The sequence below is a fragment of the Cnephaeus nilssonii genome (assembly GCF_951640355.1).
Source record: "Cnephaeus nilssonii genome assembly, chromosome: 11".
Classification (NCBI taxonomy): domain Eukaryota; kingdom Metazoa; phylum Chordata; class Mammalia; order Chiroptera; family Vespertilionidae; genus Cnephaeus; species Cnephaeus nilssonii.
Genome location: NC_137082.1, coordinates 33,183,976 through 33,199,592, shown reverse-complemented (window position 1 = coordinate 33,199,592; position 15,617 = coordinate 33,183,976). Strand labels below are relative to the sequence as shown.

Sequence of the window (15,617 nt, the reverse complement as noted above, 5' to 3'; positions counted from 1 at the left end):
CATGAGAACGATTTCCAATTTTCTTATGGATTAGCTAAGAGGTAAATAGGATTCATCTCTTATCCTGCAGGTAGTGAACACTGAGTGGAAATAAACCAACAACCAACAAAACGGACAATGGGAAGGCACCAACAGTGAGAAGAATCTTTTTTTTGTGTGTGGTAATCCTCACTGGAGGATATTTTCCCATTGATTATTCTTAGAGAGAATGAATGGAAGGGAGGGGGATAGCCAGAGAGAAACATCGATGTGAGAGAGACATAGATTGGTTGCTTCCTGCTTGAGCTCTGAGTGGGGCAGGAGCCTGCAACCAAGGTATGTGCCCTTGACCGAATGGAACCCAGGACTCTTCAGTCCGCGAGCTGACGCCCTATGCACTGAGCCAAACCGGCCAGGGTGAGAAGCCAATCTTGACAGCACTTAAAACTTAAGAAATTTGGGAAAACCGAATCTGGTAAGAGTGAAAGCCGCAACTAAACTTACAATGGCAGATGCCGTAGTTGGCAAGAATGTGATCTGGGTAAAGAGCTGACAGAGGATAAATGTTTACATGAAAAAGAACTGAATGCAATAAAAATAATTTCAGTATTATAAATATGGAAAAATTGGAAATGGAGTAATAGTGCAACACAGGAATTAAACAGCTCTGTAGAATTCATACCAAAAGACTCTCTAATGAAAACTCATCAATAGTAGAATATTAAAAACACAAAGTGAGAAGCGTTCTGAATCACGATGTTCTCCATGCCCTCTGCTAGGCAAAACCCCCAATCTTCAAGGACCCAGCGAATGTCCCTGCCATGAAGCTTCTCCAGATTCCCCCACTGGGGTAAGCCAGCTTCACAACTGCAACTCTCACTGCACTTTATGCCTAATTCTATTTTATATCATAGCGACGGAAGGTCCTAGCAACACCAGATTAGACTTCTGCTCATGCCAAAGAGAAGTTCTCTCCACGAGAGCCACACTCATCAGGGTGCCTGAGATTCCACCATCACGTCCATCCTGTGACTAAGGCACCAGAATCCCTAAGAGAAGGGATCATGTTCAGCTGCAGTCTCATTTATATTTTGGCTCACAGCTGCCTCTTAAAAACCAACAGGACAGCCCTGGCCGGTTGGGCTCAGTGGATAGAGTGTTGGCCTGGGGACTGAAGGGTCCCAGGTTCGATTCCGGTCAAGGGCATGTACCTTGGTTGCGGGCACATCCCCAGTAGGGGGTGTGCAGGAGGCAGTTGATCGATGCTTCTCTTTCATCGATGTTTCTAACTTTCTCTCCCTCTCCCTTCCTCTCTGTAAAAAAAATCAATAAAATATATTAAAAAAACCCCCCAAAAAACCCCAACAGGACAAAACAAGCTGAGGGGGAAGCTGCCTGGAGAGGTATCTGGCCCACGGAGGCCCTCACGCATCACGGTGGAAGGTTTCAGAAGGCGAAGGAGATTGGGGCATAGAGCAGGAAGCCCATGAAATGATCACTAGGAGATGGAGGGGTGCTGAACTGGGATGCTTACATGTCCCTCATTTGTGTACAAACTGGTCCTCTGGGGGAGGGCCACTGGGCAGGTTTGTCAAATTGTAACCTGCACATGCTCAAGATACAAAGAGAAGATCCACAGATCAGGAACTACAAATGGTTCTTAATCACAGGAAAGATGTTCATCTTTACTCTTTTGGTTTTTTTTTAAATCCTCACCTGAGGATATTTTTCCATTGATTTTTAAAGAGAGAGGGAAAGACAGAGAGAAACATCAATGTGAGAGAAACACATTGATCGGTTGCCTCCTGCATGAGCCCTGATCAGGGCCTGGTCTGGGGAGGAGCCTGCAACTTAGATATGTGCCCTTGACCGGAATCTAACCTGGGACCCTTCAGTCCACTGAGCCCAACTGGCAAGGGCCATCTCCACTCTTAATAAGAGAAGCTCAAATTACAGTACACTGAGAGTCCATTTTTCATCATCAGAATGGCAAAATCCACGTTTGATAATACACTGAGTTGGTGAGGCTATGGGGAAAACAGGCTGACCCACACTACTGACAGGTCTTCCCGTAGAGAGCACACTGGCCAATAGCTGCCAAAAGCACAAATGCACATACCCTTTGACCAAGCAATTCCACTTCTGGGAATTTCCCGCCCAGTTATTATTCATACATGTGCAAAATGATGCATATGAAGTATAGCCAAGGTATTCATTGCTCTCTTAATGGCTTGCTGGGTGACTGAGACAAATCACTTACCCATCTGTCAAACTTACTTCTAAAAGGGGCAAGGGGCTTAAACCAAATGAGATATGGGATGTGTCAGAGCCTGGCAAACTGTAAAGTGCTGTGAACACGAGGAGCTGCGATTATCAGGGAGGCCCCCTTCATCCAACCCCCACACAGGCATGGCTGAGAGCCCAGGCACAGGGCTAGAAGGAAGAAGCCTCCCTCTGGAGCCCCCAGAGGCAGCTCTGTGGGAGTCACTCTCTGGCAGCCTTCCTGCGGGGGGAGGGAGGGTGAGCAACACTGGCACTGAGAGGCAGGGTTATCTTCCCTCCCTCTTCTCTCTCAGCCCTTGGTTTCTGCTTTTGGCAGGGGTGTGCTTGGGGACTTGGCCAAGTTCCTCACCCGCTCTGTGTACCTCCACAAATTGTTTCCTGTGTAGCAGTAGTGTGAGCACACACTCAAAAAAACAACCCCCTCCACCCCCCCAAACTAGCTCCTGACCTCAGAGTTCACAGGCAAGTTGGCCAAGACCTTGGCAGCACACAGAATATCACCATACACGGTGACACGTGACAAAATAAGACACGTATACGGGTCTGATACATGGCACGTATGCCAAATAGTTGAGAGGGCTCTGATGTCAGAAAGCCCAGTCTGCTTCCTGCTCTGCCTCCCCAGCTGTGGGACCTTGGGAGTTCCTCTCTCAGAGCCTCAACTTCCTCAGCTGTAGTATGACTTGTCAGGAGACTAGGATTTTTGCACTGGAAGTATTCAGTGCTGAGCCTTGAGCATGTCACTCAAGCTGTCTAAACGCTTTGTAGTATTATACACAAGGGGATCGTGAGAAAGCAAACAGGACACTACTTCTGCATGGAAGTAGGGGCGTATCAGAAGTGGTTGGAGCAGATGCCACTTAAGCAAGGCCTTGAAGGCCAAGCACACTGGTGTGAAAGTATCCAGGGGACTCTGGCTTCGCCTACCAACGTTAGGGCTCATTTCCACATATTCCTTTCATTTCAGCCCAGTATCCTGGGCGGGAAGAGGCTTAATATTATTTGATGACAAACCAAGGTTGAACAGATGCTCCACCATACAAAGGAATTAGGTCTCCTCCGTGGGTGACTGTTATAAATAACCCATGCCGTAACGCTGAGTCAGAATGGGAGACTTGAAATTCGACTGACAGTAACAGTAATAAGGATAACATTTACTGAGAGCTTTCTAGGGGCCAAGCACTGTTCTAGGCATTTTACATGACTTCATCCTCACAAAATCCCTACAAAGCAGGTACGCTTAGTAGCTCCATTGTACAGATGAGGAAACTGAGGCTCAGAGAGGTGAAATGACTTGCTTTGAGGTCATAGAGCTGGCAAGCAGCAGAGCCAGGATTCACACTGGGGCCATCTGGTTCCAGAGCCCAAACTCTTAGCTATTACTCCCTAGGTACCCTCTACCTTTCCTATCTAGAAATTTCTGCTGGAAAGTTGTGACAAGATGCTCAGGGAGCCTGAGACCTTTCTGAGGAACAGATGCTGGCAACAGAACAGTTAAACCTCATAGTTACAAAAACACTAAATGTTGTTAGGATTCTCTCCTAATTCAATTTGGATTTTTTTAGACCAGACACTCCTGTACGAATGCAATAGCTCCTGACACATGAAACGTTAGAGTGGGGGGAACGCGGACACAAGTAGCAGACATAATTTTAGTTTCCAGTGACATTCTGGACGTTCAGTTATCAGGGTGGAAGCAAGAGCAGCGAGGAAAGACAGATGCCCGGCTTCCAGCCATTGGTTCAGCTCAGGCTCTGGGATACAGCTGCCAGCCAGGCCCTAGAGACGCTCTGGAACTCGTGGACCCTTCTGTGACTCTGCCGCTCCAGCTGGAGACCGAGGGTCTTCTCTCCTCGTTACAACGTCCACTCACCCACCCTGCCACAATTCTGCTTCCTCAGCATTTCCCGAACTAACCCCTCACCCCAATCCTTTGCCTCCAACCACCTCACCAGCCTCTTTCCTTTCTCCCTCCTGCCGATGACTGCCCTGCCAGGAGCGCTTTCTGAAGCTTAGACCTGATTGTATCACATACCTGCGCAAACATCTCCGCTAACGGACACTTGGCAGTCATTACACAGGAATCCAGGATATTGGTGGTGGGAGTCTAAACTGGTATAACCCCTCTGGTGGATAATTTGGTAAACTTAAAACACTTTGCCTTTGACCCAGCAAATCCATTTCAAGGAATTTATCCTACAAATACACTGGCAAGTGTGAAATGACTGCACGAGATTGATTCCAGCCTGGCTTATAACAGCAAAGGACCGACACAACCTCAATGAACCACGGAGGACTCTGAGTCAGGGTTCTCACACTTCAACACACACCAGATCCACCAGGAGGGCTTGTGAAAGCAGACTGCTGGGCCCACCTGAGTTTCTCATTCTGCATTTGCATTTCTCAGCCCATGTAACCGGCCTGCACTGCGAAGGCCACAGCGCAGCTGCCCGCTGGGGGCAGAAGCCACCATGCTGAGGGCGGCGTGGAGCGTGCCCGTTCCATTCTGCCCCAGGCCCCAGCCCTTGGGCTGCTGGGTGGAGGTGCGCCTGACTTCCATCTGACCCGGGGTCCTCCCCTCGCCTCCCCAAGGTCTTGTCTGCCAGCCGCCTGCGGATATGCCATCTAGAAACTAGTCTGGCCCAGCCAAGACGACCTGCCCCTTCCACGCTGCTCAGATTACCAGAACGTCCTGGAATTGAGAAGGCTGATGTCGAGAAAAGAGTCTTGTCTTTGGAAAAGGTGAACTGGAAGGAGAAGCTAAAAATCAAGCAACAACAAAAATCACACACACACAAAAGTCAAGCAAGAGCAACTGATGGACAAGGTTGTGGCAAACCCTGAGGACACCAGCTCCCTGGAGGCCCGAAGCGTTGCCTTGCCTGTCAGGATCCACAATTATGAAGAACACATGTAGAAACATTGAAGGGACACAGCCCACAAGTGCTATCTGCTGATGAGCATTGCTCAGAGGAAAAAGATGCTCAAAAACCTCCCCAAGACCTACTATGTCTTTGAGAAGATGTGCAAGGAGCTGGGGATTGAGTACACCTTTCCCCTCTGTACTACCGAAAAGCCCACTGCAGCTGGGTGACCAAGAAGGCTCTGTGCAGTTGGGTTTACCAGGAGGTTTAAAAGCTGAAGAAGCAACCAAGGGCTTTAAAAGCAGCAGCAGCCCGGAAACGAGGCCAGAGGAACCAAAAAGCTCTTCCAGAGTCCATCAAGGAAAACCAATACATTTTGTTCAAGTTATAAAAGAATTTGCATTTCTCACAAATCCTCAGGTGATGCTGAGTCATGCTTTTGGCATGCAGGCAGGACCACCATTCCATAGGTACTGATACATTTATCACCAATACATATTTAATGAAAAAAAGAAAGGTGCAAAAAAGTGCATATGTAATAAAATATAACAGTTATATAGCAAAAGTGGGGAAAAGCATGTTTATTTGTAAAGGCACAGACTCTCCTGGAAACAGGTAACAGGTCTGCCTCTGGGGAGGGAATGTGGGCCACTGGCTATGCACCCCTCTGCTCTTCTGGAATTCTATACCATGGGCGTGCATTACCCACCCTCCTTGCCGCAGGACAATGAGGTAGATCCATGCGTACTGACATAGGAAAACGACCGAGACATTGTTAAAGAAAACACACACACACACACACACACACACACATACACACACATACACAATTAAGTTGCAGAGCATTATGCCCTATAAATCCTAATTTTTAGAAAAATAAATTTACATATGGATATACACATGGGCACACACATGTCTGTATAAACACAGAAAAAGTTCTGGAAGGTTACCCACCAAACAGCCAACTGGGTTACTTCCAAGGAGTGGTACTGAGAAGCCCTTTCCTTTCATTTCTGCATGGTTGAATTTCCCCCCCAAGAGCTACTGTGTAGGAAGATTAACTGTTGCATTGTCTTCAGGATTCAGTACCTCAGAAAGCCTGTAGGCTCCCTAAGCATCTTCTTGTCCCCCATCCAAGCCCCTGCACCGGGCTCACGTCACACTACTCCCCATCTCCCCTGTGGTCCCAGGCCTCCCTCTCTTCCTGTACCTCCTGCTGAACTCTTACCCTCCACACACAGACAACTGCTGTCAATTCTAGAGGCACATCAGCATTCCGTTTAGTGGGCTGGTCGCACATCTGTTTCTCTTTGGTGACTGCGCACTGTGAGGGCAGGGCTTGGCCTTCTTTGTTCTGGCACCACTGGTACCCAGCCCAGGGCCTTGCACAGAGAGGAGCCCAGTTCAGTTGGCTGAGGGGCTCCTCGGAGTCACAGGCTAAGCGTTTTTGAAGGAATCTGCTGTGCAGCTATGGCTGGGCCTGGGATCTGCTCTTTTGTGGGAATGCAGGTCTCTGACAGGGATGGGCACGCATGCCTACTTCGTCCTAACACCCTCCTGGTTGCCCCACTTTCTCCTCCTCCTCATTTCATTAATTTGCCCTGCCTGCTATGGACAAGTTGGTCTCAGGGAGAATTTTGTCCTCACATGCCCTCTCTCAGCTGGCTTTGGGGTTTAACACTGATGGGAAATCAAAACTCTTGAGCCCCCATATTGACTTTCCTCTCTTCCTGCCAAATGACGGGGGAAGCATGACTCAGGGCAGAAAAAGGAAGTCATTTGGCCAGTCCTTTCTCTCGGCCAAAATGCCACTTGTGTATCATTTAGGGGCACCTACATGGGATTCTATATTTAGGGGCACCCGTGTATCAAGGAGAGGGCCCCAGACGAGGACTAGCAGCACCCGGTTCTGTCACTATTTGGCAGAGTGATCTTGAGAAGCCATTTCTTTGATCCTCAGCTTCTTTCTCTGTACAATGGGATAATAAACCTGGCCTTGCTCACCATACTCAGTCGCAGGGAGAATAATAGAGGGTGAAGGCCTGGTAAACTTTAGAATATCCTAGTGGTGGGAGGCTACTAAGTCAGGATCAGGCCCTTTACAACTTCATGCACTGTCTTCCAACCCCTGCTGTCCCGCAGGAGATGCTGGGGGGAGGTATTTGAGGCGACAGTGGATCTAAAGCTCTCTTCTATCCAGACCCTCTGCTCCAGCCACACCATCTTCTAAACTGCTTCGCACCCCTACTTACCTGGATTCCTCATTCCTAGAATGTCTTCTCAGCACAAAACCGCCCTGCCCCACGTGTGCCCAGCCTTTCTCCTTAAACCCTGAGCTCTACCTGTAGTGCAGTCACAGAGCTAGTTATTCCTCCCTTATCCAGACACCTGAACTCCCCGGTGACAGGGCTCAGAACCACTCATCTCGGCAGCATCCCCACACCCTAGACCAGTGATGGGCAACCTTTTGAGCTTGGTGTGTCAGACTTCGCCAAAAAATAGAGCATAACTCGGGTCGTGTGTCACTTTGAGGAAAAAACATTATTTCGCAAATGTTTCATCCTCAGGAGCAGCAAATGTTTCATCCTTGGCATGCGGCCGCTGCATGTCATCAGAAATGGCTATGCGTGTCAGTGCTGACACGCGTGTCATAGGTTCGCCATCACTGCCCTAGACAATGGTGGAAGTTCAGGAAATTTTGTTGCCTGGAAGGTGTTTTCTGGAGAGATGAGTGATCCCTATGCAGAGAAGCTGCCAAGAATTACTCGGTTTTGGGAGCCCCTCAGATAAACTGCCCAGCGTACACATGCTGCCCCTCACCTCCTTGGTCCTGGTCTATTTCAGAACTTCTCCCTGCACCAAAGTGTCTGCCAGAAGGTATTGGGGGGGGGGGGGGGCTGAAGGCCACCTGAACTCTGCTTCAAAGGTAAATGGGGCCAACCTTCCTGCCTATTCCCCTCGGCATCTGACCACAGAGAACCAGCAGCTGAGTCCTTGCATCTTGGGGAAGCAAGGTGGCAGGCTTCACCACTGCTCCAGCTGGGTGATGTTTCAAGAAGGCGGGTATGAGCAGTTTCAAAAGTGGCAGTTGCTTTGTGGGCCTCTGGGGTAAGGCAGCTTCCGCTTAGGTTCAACTTCAGGTGTGGGTGGGGAGGAGCGGCGGGAGCTGCAGAGCGGGAGGCTGTGGAGGAGGGGGCTGGGTGCCAGGAAGTGAGAAGCCATTGGTACGGTGGGCTAGAGAGGGCTTAATTTAGGGAAGGGTGGGGGCAGGAAGAGGAGAGGTGGAAGGTGCTGGGTTGTCGTTGGTATCCAAGGGGACAGGTGCTGAGGAAAGCCAGGGACGTGGTCTGGCCAGTCTCACCCGGGCGGGGGGGGGGGGGGGGGGGAGGTCAACAGCAGCGCAGTTACTCAGCAGGTAGGCCATTTGGTGGAGGGACTGTCTTGGGTGCATAAAGAGAAAGGCTACTTTGAGGGAGGGTCTAGGCTCAGGTAAGACAAGGTTAGCTGGTTGTCAGGGAGAGGAAACCAGTCAAATAAGGTGTCTACACCTGGTTAAACAGGGAGGCACCAAGTTGCCAGGTACCGAGGGGCTGGCCGACTGAAATTGGTTCCAGAAAGTGATGTGAAAAACTGTAAGCTGGGGCTATACTCCTAGGTTTTTAAAATAATAATAATAATACTAATTATTATTATGATATATTTTTTGAGGCAGGGACAAGGGCCTGATCTGGAGATTCTGGGAGAGCACACTACAAGCCACGGATTCCAGTTGGACAGGTGTCCGAGTCCAGGGCTGGGCCTGGATGGCAGACAATGCCCTGGGATGGGGTGTGGCAGGGCTCCTGACAGGGGGATGACACGAGACTGTACCACTCACGAGTCCTCAGGACCGGCGCCCCACCAGGGACAGGGCGGGGTGATGCGGAGCCGGGACGGGGTGACTGTCTCAGGTGGGAAGAACAGCCAGAGCAGAGGCTGGGCTGGGTCTAGTCGGCTCAGAACAATCAGGACCGCAATCAGAGTGAGGGTCGGCTGACAGCGCTAGCACCCAGGCCCTGTGCGGGGAAGGGCCAGCAGCCGGATCGCGGGTCGGGGCCCCGAGGTTGCAGCGCCCAAGGCCAGGGCGGGAGGTGGGCCAGGGGTGGGGAGAGGTGGGGATCAGGCGCAGGGAAAGGAGGTGTCTGTCTCTTCTACGGCGGGCGGGGCGGGCCCATGTCAGCCGCCTCCCGGGTGGGGGTGGAAAGCACCCGGTTTTGCCGCCGACCCTACCTTGCCGCGGGCGCAGCGCACGGAGCGCAGGGCGCCGAAGAAGATGGGCAGCAGCGCCATGAGCAGGAGGCTGCCGTAGGCCAGCGCGATGCCCTCGGGCGTGGAGGGCGGCCGTGCGGTGCCGTTGGCCGGGCTGCCAGCCTCGGCGCTGGCGTTATGCGGGTCACTGAGGGCTGAGTCCATAACGAAGCTGCGCTCCGGGTCCGATTCCAGTTCCGGCCGCTGCATCAGGAGATGGGCACTGCGGGGAAAGCCACGTTCCCCTAAAGAAACAGGAAGTGACGTGCCTCCCGCGCCGTCAGGGCCGCGCACGCGTGCACGTCTCTCCGCCCGAGCGCCCTCTAGCGGGGGCGGAGGGCCCGGCGGCCGGTTGCTAAGCAACTTGCTAGACGCGGTCAAGAAAGGATCACTAGACCCCTGCGGTGGGCATCCACCCTGAGAGACCAGGGTATCCTATTCTCAGTCTCAGTGGACTTCCTCAGTCGACCAGACTGTCCCAAAGGTCCTAATCTTCATAACTAAAAATTTATTTACTCACTCATGCATTCATCAATATTCCATTGTTCCTTCACTCCTTAAATATCTGAATATCCCATTATGTGCCAGGCACTGTCGTAGGCTCTGAGGACACAGAAGGAATAATGTTAGGGGAAAAAATAGAATATTGGGGACTAGCTATAGTTATAAGGAATTATTAATCTTGCTCTGTTAACCGTGATGGCTTTGTTCTGATTAAAGAAAAGACGTTCTAACCTGACTGGGAGTTGTACGTCCCCGGGACCTGGGAGTCAACTTTAGACCTGGCAGTCAACCTTGGACCTGGGAACCAACTTGGAATGTGGTCCCTTCTCATTCAAGAACTACCTAATATCTTGGAAGGATTAATGACCTTGTTGCCCAAACAATGGGGTCCCACCCCAGCCCAAATTGCATACTTTTCCACGTGTGTAATCCCTACTTCCCCATGTAATCTTTGCCCTTCTACCCAATATAAGCAGCTGGCTTATGGAAGGTTGCAGAGCAGATTTTTGTGGATGACCTGCTGCGCTCCCATACTGCCGGCAGTATCGGAATAAACATTCATATATGATTCAACCCTGTCTCTGCTTAATTGGCTCATGTAGTGACAGGCAGCCTGTGCCCATTGGTTGTCCGGTTTCAATAATACAGGCAAATGTCTGTCCCTGCCCTCATTAAGCTTGCATTTTTAGTTTGGTGGAATGGGGGTGGGGGGTGGTGGTGTTGGGAAAACAATATATAACATGGACAAAATAAATGAAATAGGAAGTCTATAAGATGCTAGTGTTTAGTTATATGTTACATAGCATGCTAATGGAGATAAGTAACTTAGAGAGGCCTCCCTCTCTGGAACCTACTACACGTCTGTATAGGGCTTGGGCCAGGGTGGTTCCAGACAGTTCCACAGGATGGAGTTCAGGTGGCTGTCTCTGTAGACGAACAGCCCTGTGGGGCTCCCGGTGTGTGTGTGTCCAGGGATGAGGAGCGGGTGTGGGCCTGGACTTGGTTGCAGGCCTATGCTGTCTGGGGCTCCCGGCTGTGTCACTGCTGCCCTAGTTAAGAGCTGGAGACAGTGTGCCAGACAAACGGGAGAAAGCTGCAACCTGCAGGCACTTAGCACTGGCGAAACGTTGAGCCAAGCAGCGGGGAAGAAAGCACGCTTTCCAGAACCCGGCAAATGAGCCACCTAGAACCAGGAAGGGAAGATCCGTTCTCCTCCAGGGCCTTCTAGTATACTCTACTGGAAAGGTGTATCGTGCCCGCTGGCAAAGGAGAAATCTTTTTTTTTTTTTTTTACTGTAAGAGAACATTTATTTGGTAAATTACAGAGGTAGAAGTAATTCCTGGTGGAAGCCGGTAACCGGAACGGTGAGCCGAGGTATTTTCCCCCGGGGTCGTGTCTCGAGACACCGAAGAATGAGCTCCGTGGACCAGAAGATTTAAGCAGAAGTGTGGGAAATTATTACAAGCCGATTCAGACTCCCCAGTAATGGGCTGTCCATTAAAGCTTTGTAGTCCAGGGGTAGATACCGTATTTTCCGACGTATAAGACGACTTTTTAACCCAGGAAAATCTCAAAAGTCGGGGGTCGTCTTATACGCCGGGTGTCATCTTATAGGGCGGGTATATCCCAAACTCTATATTTTAAGTGGAAAAGTTGGGGGTCGCCTTATACGCCCAGTCGTCTTATACGCCGGAAAATACGGTATTTGCTACAAGCCTGTTTCTGTATCCATGTCATCACCTGACTGAGTCCCTCAGTTGTTCTTGCCCAGCAACGGACCTGAACTTTCCCTGTTTCTGTGTGTTCTTTCTCTGTCCCTAAGCTGAACTTTCTCTGTTTCTATGCCTTCGTACACCTCATTGTTGCAGGCCCTCCCTTGGTTCCCCTTGCCTCCCGCTTTGAGTCCAGAAACATTTTGTTACTCCTGCTTGGTTGGTTTCTGTGACTGGGCTGCTCAAACGGCCGTGTCTGCCCCGGCCTGTGTCCCACCTGCCTTTGTTTCCCACTGGACCCCTGCCCTGTCTGCCTGCGTTTCAAGTTAACCCTCTCAAAATGGGCTTAGGAAATGAGTTATGGAGGTCAAGGAGGGCCCTTGGAGCTTGGGAGAGAGGAAGCTAAAGGGGATGTGCCTGGGGGAAGGGAAGAGGGGGCGGGGAGGGGAGAGGGAAAGGCGCGGGCGGGCCTGCTCCTGGGAGGGAGGGAGAGCACCCAAAGGAGAAGTCTTTACAAGGCTCAGCTCCAGTATCACAGAGCTGGCAGAAACGTGGGTTTAAAGCTGAGAGGCAATGGATTGATAGGCGGCACGGATGGTGTAAAATCACACGGCTTGGTCCAAGCTTAGCAGGTGGTGAGGAGGGGCTGGAGCACGGGTTCATGGTGAGGGGAGACAAAGGCAAGGAGCCAGACCATAAAAGGCTGAATAGTAGGGTTGTTTGCCGAGTATTTTCCAGGCACTGTACTGGTAACTATATGGGTATCGTCTTTGATCCCAATAATGCTAGTAAGGGATGATTGGTCCACTTTTATAGATGACTCAACTAAGCCTCACAGAGGTAAACTAGCTAGTCCAGGTCATACAGTCAGCAGTGGGAGAGGAGAGACTTGGACTCAGGTCTGTAAGACTCCAAAGACTTTGCTTTTTCCAACATTTTAGCTACACAGAAGGCGAAGAAGTTTGGACCAGAGTAGCTTAGTTCTGGGCAGATGGTGTCAATAAGCTGGACGTACCTCAGTGAATGGGAGAAGGCAGTGTGCCTGATGAATGCATTCATCAATAATTCAGGCAACTGGCCCTCATGGCTCTGAGCCTCCTCATCGGAGAGCATACAATCGGAAATCAGAGACACCCCGGCTTCGCGCTAGGCCGAGCACTGGATTTCGTTTGGCCCAGGGCAGATCTGGCCATCTCCCTTTACACTCCAGGGTGGGAGATTGTGAATACGACCCAGGGAACTGACGGGTTGACCCAGGTTCAGAAAGCTCCTGTCAAGGGTTGGGTTTCCGGCTTGGGTCTGCCTGTCTTGATATTTTCCAGAGATAGGGATAAGACAGTCTGAGGGTGGGTGCCTCCTGCATAAGGCTGCTTTTCCCGAGGAGATCTGAGCTGACATCAAGAATGGAGGTTGTTTAGAGTCTGGGATAGATAAATTACCAAATATTTGTTCCAAAGGACAAATGCAGTCCTTCCCCCACCTCTTTTCACTTATTATTATACTAAGCTACTCAGCAGGTAGGCCATTGAAAATTCATGCACTCGGGGCGGAGGCATCCCTCAGCCTGGCCTGCACCCTCTCGCTGTCTGGGACCCCTCAGGGGATGTCCACCTGCTGGCTTAGGCCCGCTCCCCGGGAGATAAGGCCTAAGCTAGCAGTCAGACATCCCTCTGGCAGCCCTGGGGGGACATCCTTAGTGCTGCCGAGGAGGCGGGAGAGGCTCCTGCTACTGCTGCTGCACTTGCAGCCATCAGCCAGGGCTTGAGGCTGAGCCGAGCTCCCCCTGTGGGAGCGCACTGACCACCAGGGGGCAGCTCCTGCATTGAGCGTCTGCCCCCTGGTGGTCAGTGCGTGTCATAGTGATTGGTCATTCCTGGTCATTCGGCCTTTAGGGTCAATTTGCATATTACCCTTTTATTATATAGGATTCAGTCACTATGAATGCATATACAACTTTAAAATTTTTTCCTCACACACACACACACACACACACACACACACACACTTGGCACACAGTATTGCATGCTTGAATAGTTCTGAAAATAAGAAGCAAGGATCATCAATGGATACTAAAACTATTGAGAGAAAGGCTGTTAAGGAACAGGATATTCATACCATTTTAAAGTGCTGCCCCACGGATTACTTATTAATTATAAAAGGAAGACGTTTCCTTGACATGGAGTGATCTGGTGGGCACTCCCCTAACAAAAGGATCAAACTTAGCATCACCAGGTAGGATGGAACACAATGGCAAGATGGAACAAAATGCAATGCAATGTGGGGTCACCACCTGTGTAATCTTGCCAAACATGTGTAAACTGCATCTACTCATGAGGAAACCAGAAAAGTCAGGATTATGGCACATTCTACAAGACAGCTTGGACTCAAAAAATGCCAGTGCTGCCCTAACCGGTTTGGCTCGGTGGATAGAGCGTCGGCCTGCGGACTGAAAGGTCCCAGGTTCGATTCTGGTCAAGGGCATGTACCTTGGTTGCGGGCACATCCCCAGTAGGGAGTGTGCAGGAGGCAGCTGATTGATGTTTCTCTCTCATCAATGTTTCTAACTCTCTATCCCTCTCCCTTCCTCTCTGTAAAAAATCAATAAAATATATATTTAAAAAAAAAATGCCAGTGCCGCCCGCTGGTGTGGCTCAGTGGTTGACCCATGAACCAGGAGGTCACAGTTCCATTCCTGGTCAGGGCACATGTCTGGGTTTCGGGCTCGATCCCCAGAAGGGGCTGTGCAGGAGGCAGCCAATCAATGAATCTCTCCCATTATTGATGCGCCTATCGCTCTCTCCCTCTTCCTTCCTCTCTCTGAAATCAATAAAAATATATTTTAAAAAAAAGTCAGTGCCATGAAAGAAAAAAACAATCCATGTGATTGTTGTGGATGAAAGGAGACTAAAGAAAGGGGAAAACCAAGTGTGATGTATCCTTCTCGATGGCACCATTTTTCTGAAGAAAATGCTCAGGCAAGTGGGGAAGTTTGAATATGGATTGTTTGGATGGGATAACGGTATTGTGGTTCTGCACCCCTTTTTAATCCAGGCGTGGGCCCCAGATCAGCAGCATCAGCGTCACCTGGGAGCCTATGCAGAATCTCAGGTCCCCCCGAGACCTACCAGGTCTCCAGATGAGCCACACGCACTTTTAGCCTGAGAAGTGCTCGTGTCGGAGAACTTCCTTAATTCATAGAAGGTATATCCTCTCAGGAGCCAGGTGTGCTGGGTTTTTGATCCTTGTGAGAGAATGGGCTTGACAGCAGTATAAATGTTTACTGTTCTTATTATCTGTTGAGACCACAGGGCCTTTACCTAAATGTGCTCAACAAATATTTGTATAAATGAATGAATACATTGTTTCCTCCGCGAAACCTTTTTCTCACCCCACAACCCTGGTCAGCCCTGACTCATCCCCCAGAGCTGAGTCAAATGTCATCTCCTTAGGGGACCTCGGGGGCTCCTGTCTTTCTAGCAGGTGGAGCTCCCGCTAAACGCCACCGGGGCTTTACGGAGGCAGAAGAAACGGGGAGAAACCTGTGTCCCGTGCCTCCTCGCATTAGGGCTGGACTTCTCACTTGGGAAACATTTTTGGAGGCCAAAATAGCTCATGTGAATTGTGTCTTTAGCTCCACAATCCCAGAGAAATTCTCAAACAAGTCTACTAGGGGACCTGCCCTAGGATTTCTCTGCAGTTTTGCTGTTGTTGTTTGTTAGTAGCAGCAAGTTAGAGCAAACCTAGGTGTGTGTCACCGGGGAACAAGTAGACAGAAGGTGCTGGATGTATCCTGTGGGATATTAGGCGGCCACGGGCGGCAACAAGCCACGTGCATGTCGGTTAGTGCATGTCCTGGTTTGGGCAGGATGGCCATGGTTTCTGCCCTTCATCCTGGCTCCGTTAGTCATAGAACCCCTGGCCCTCTTAAAAGCATCCAGCTTCGATGATAATGTATGGTCACCGCCAGAGGTCAGATTCCCTAGAAGC

The 15,617-nt window shown here is 50.3% G+C and overlaps 1 protein-coding gene and 1 pseudogene across 4 annotated transcripts in view; one reads left to right on the top strand and one right to left on the bottom strand.

Annotated features, from left to right (window-relative positions):
• HM13 (histocompatibility minor 13) overlaps nt 1-9,687 on the bottom strand; it is a 39,057-nt gene extending 29,370 nt beyond the window's left edge. For all 3 annotated transcript variants that reach the window (XR_013814190.1, XM_079784142.1, XM_079784141.1), the window contains exon 1: nt 9,396-9,687. Coding sequence is in view for 2 of the 3 variants with exons in the window: in XM_079784142.1 (XP_079640268.1) it covers nt 9,396-9,623 (228 nt within the window). In the remaining variant the exon portion in view is untranslated. The remainder of the gene's footprint in view (nt 1-9,395) is intronic.
• Nucleotides 485-6,308, top strand: LOC307107404 (small ribosomal subunit protein uS15m-like; annotated as a pseudogene). The gene is made up of 4 exons: nt 485-520; nt 759-829; nt 4,726-4,805; nt 4,941-6,308. The product of its transcript is annotated as a small ribosomal subunit protein uS15m-like (transcript).
• Nucleotides 9,688-15,617: the final 5,930 nt, after the last annotated feature.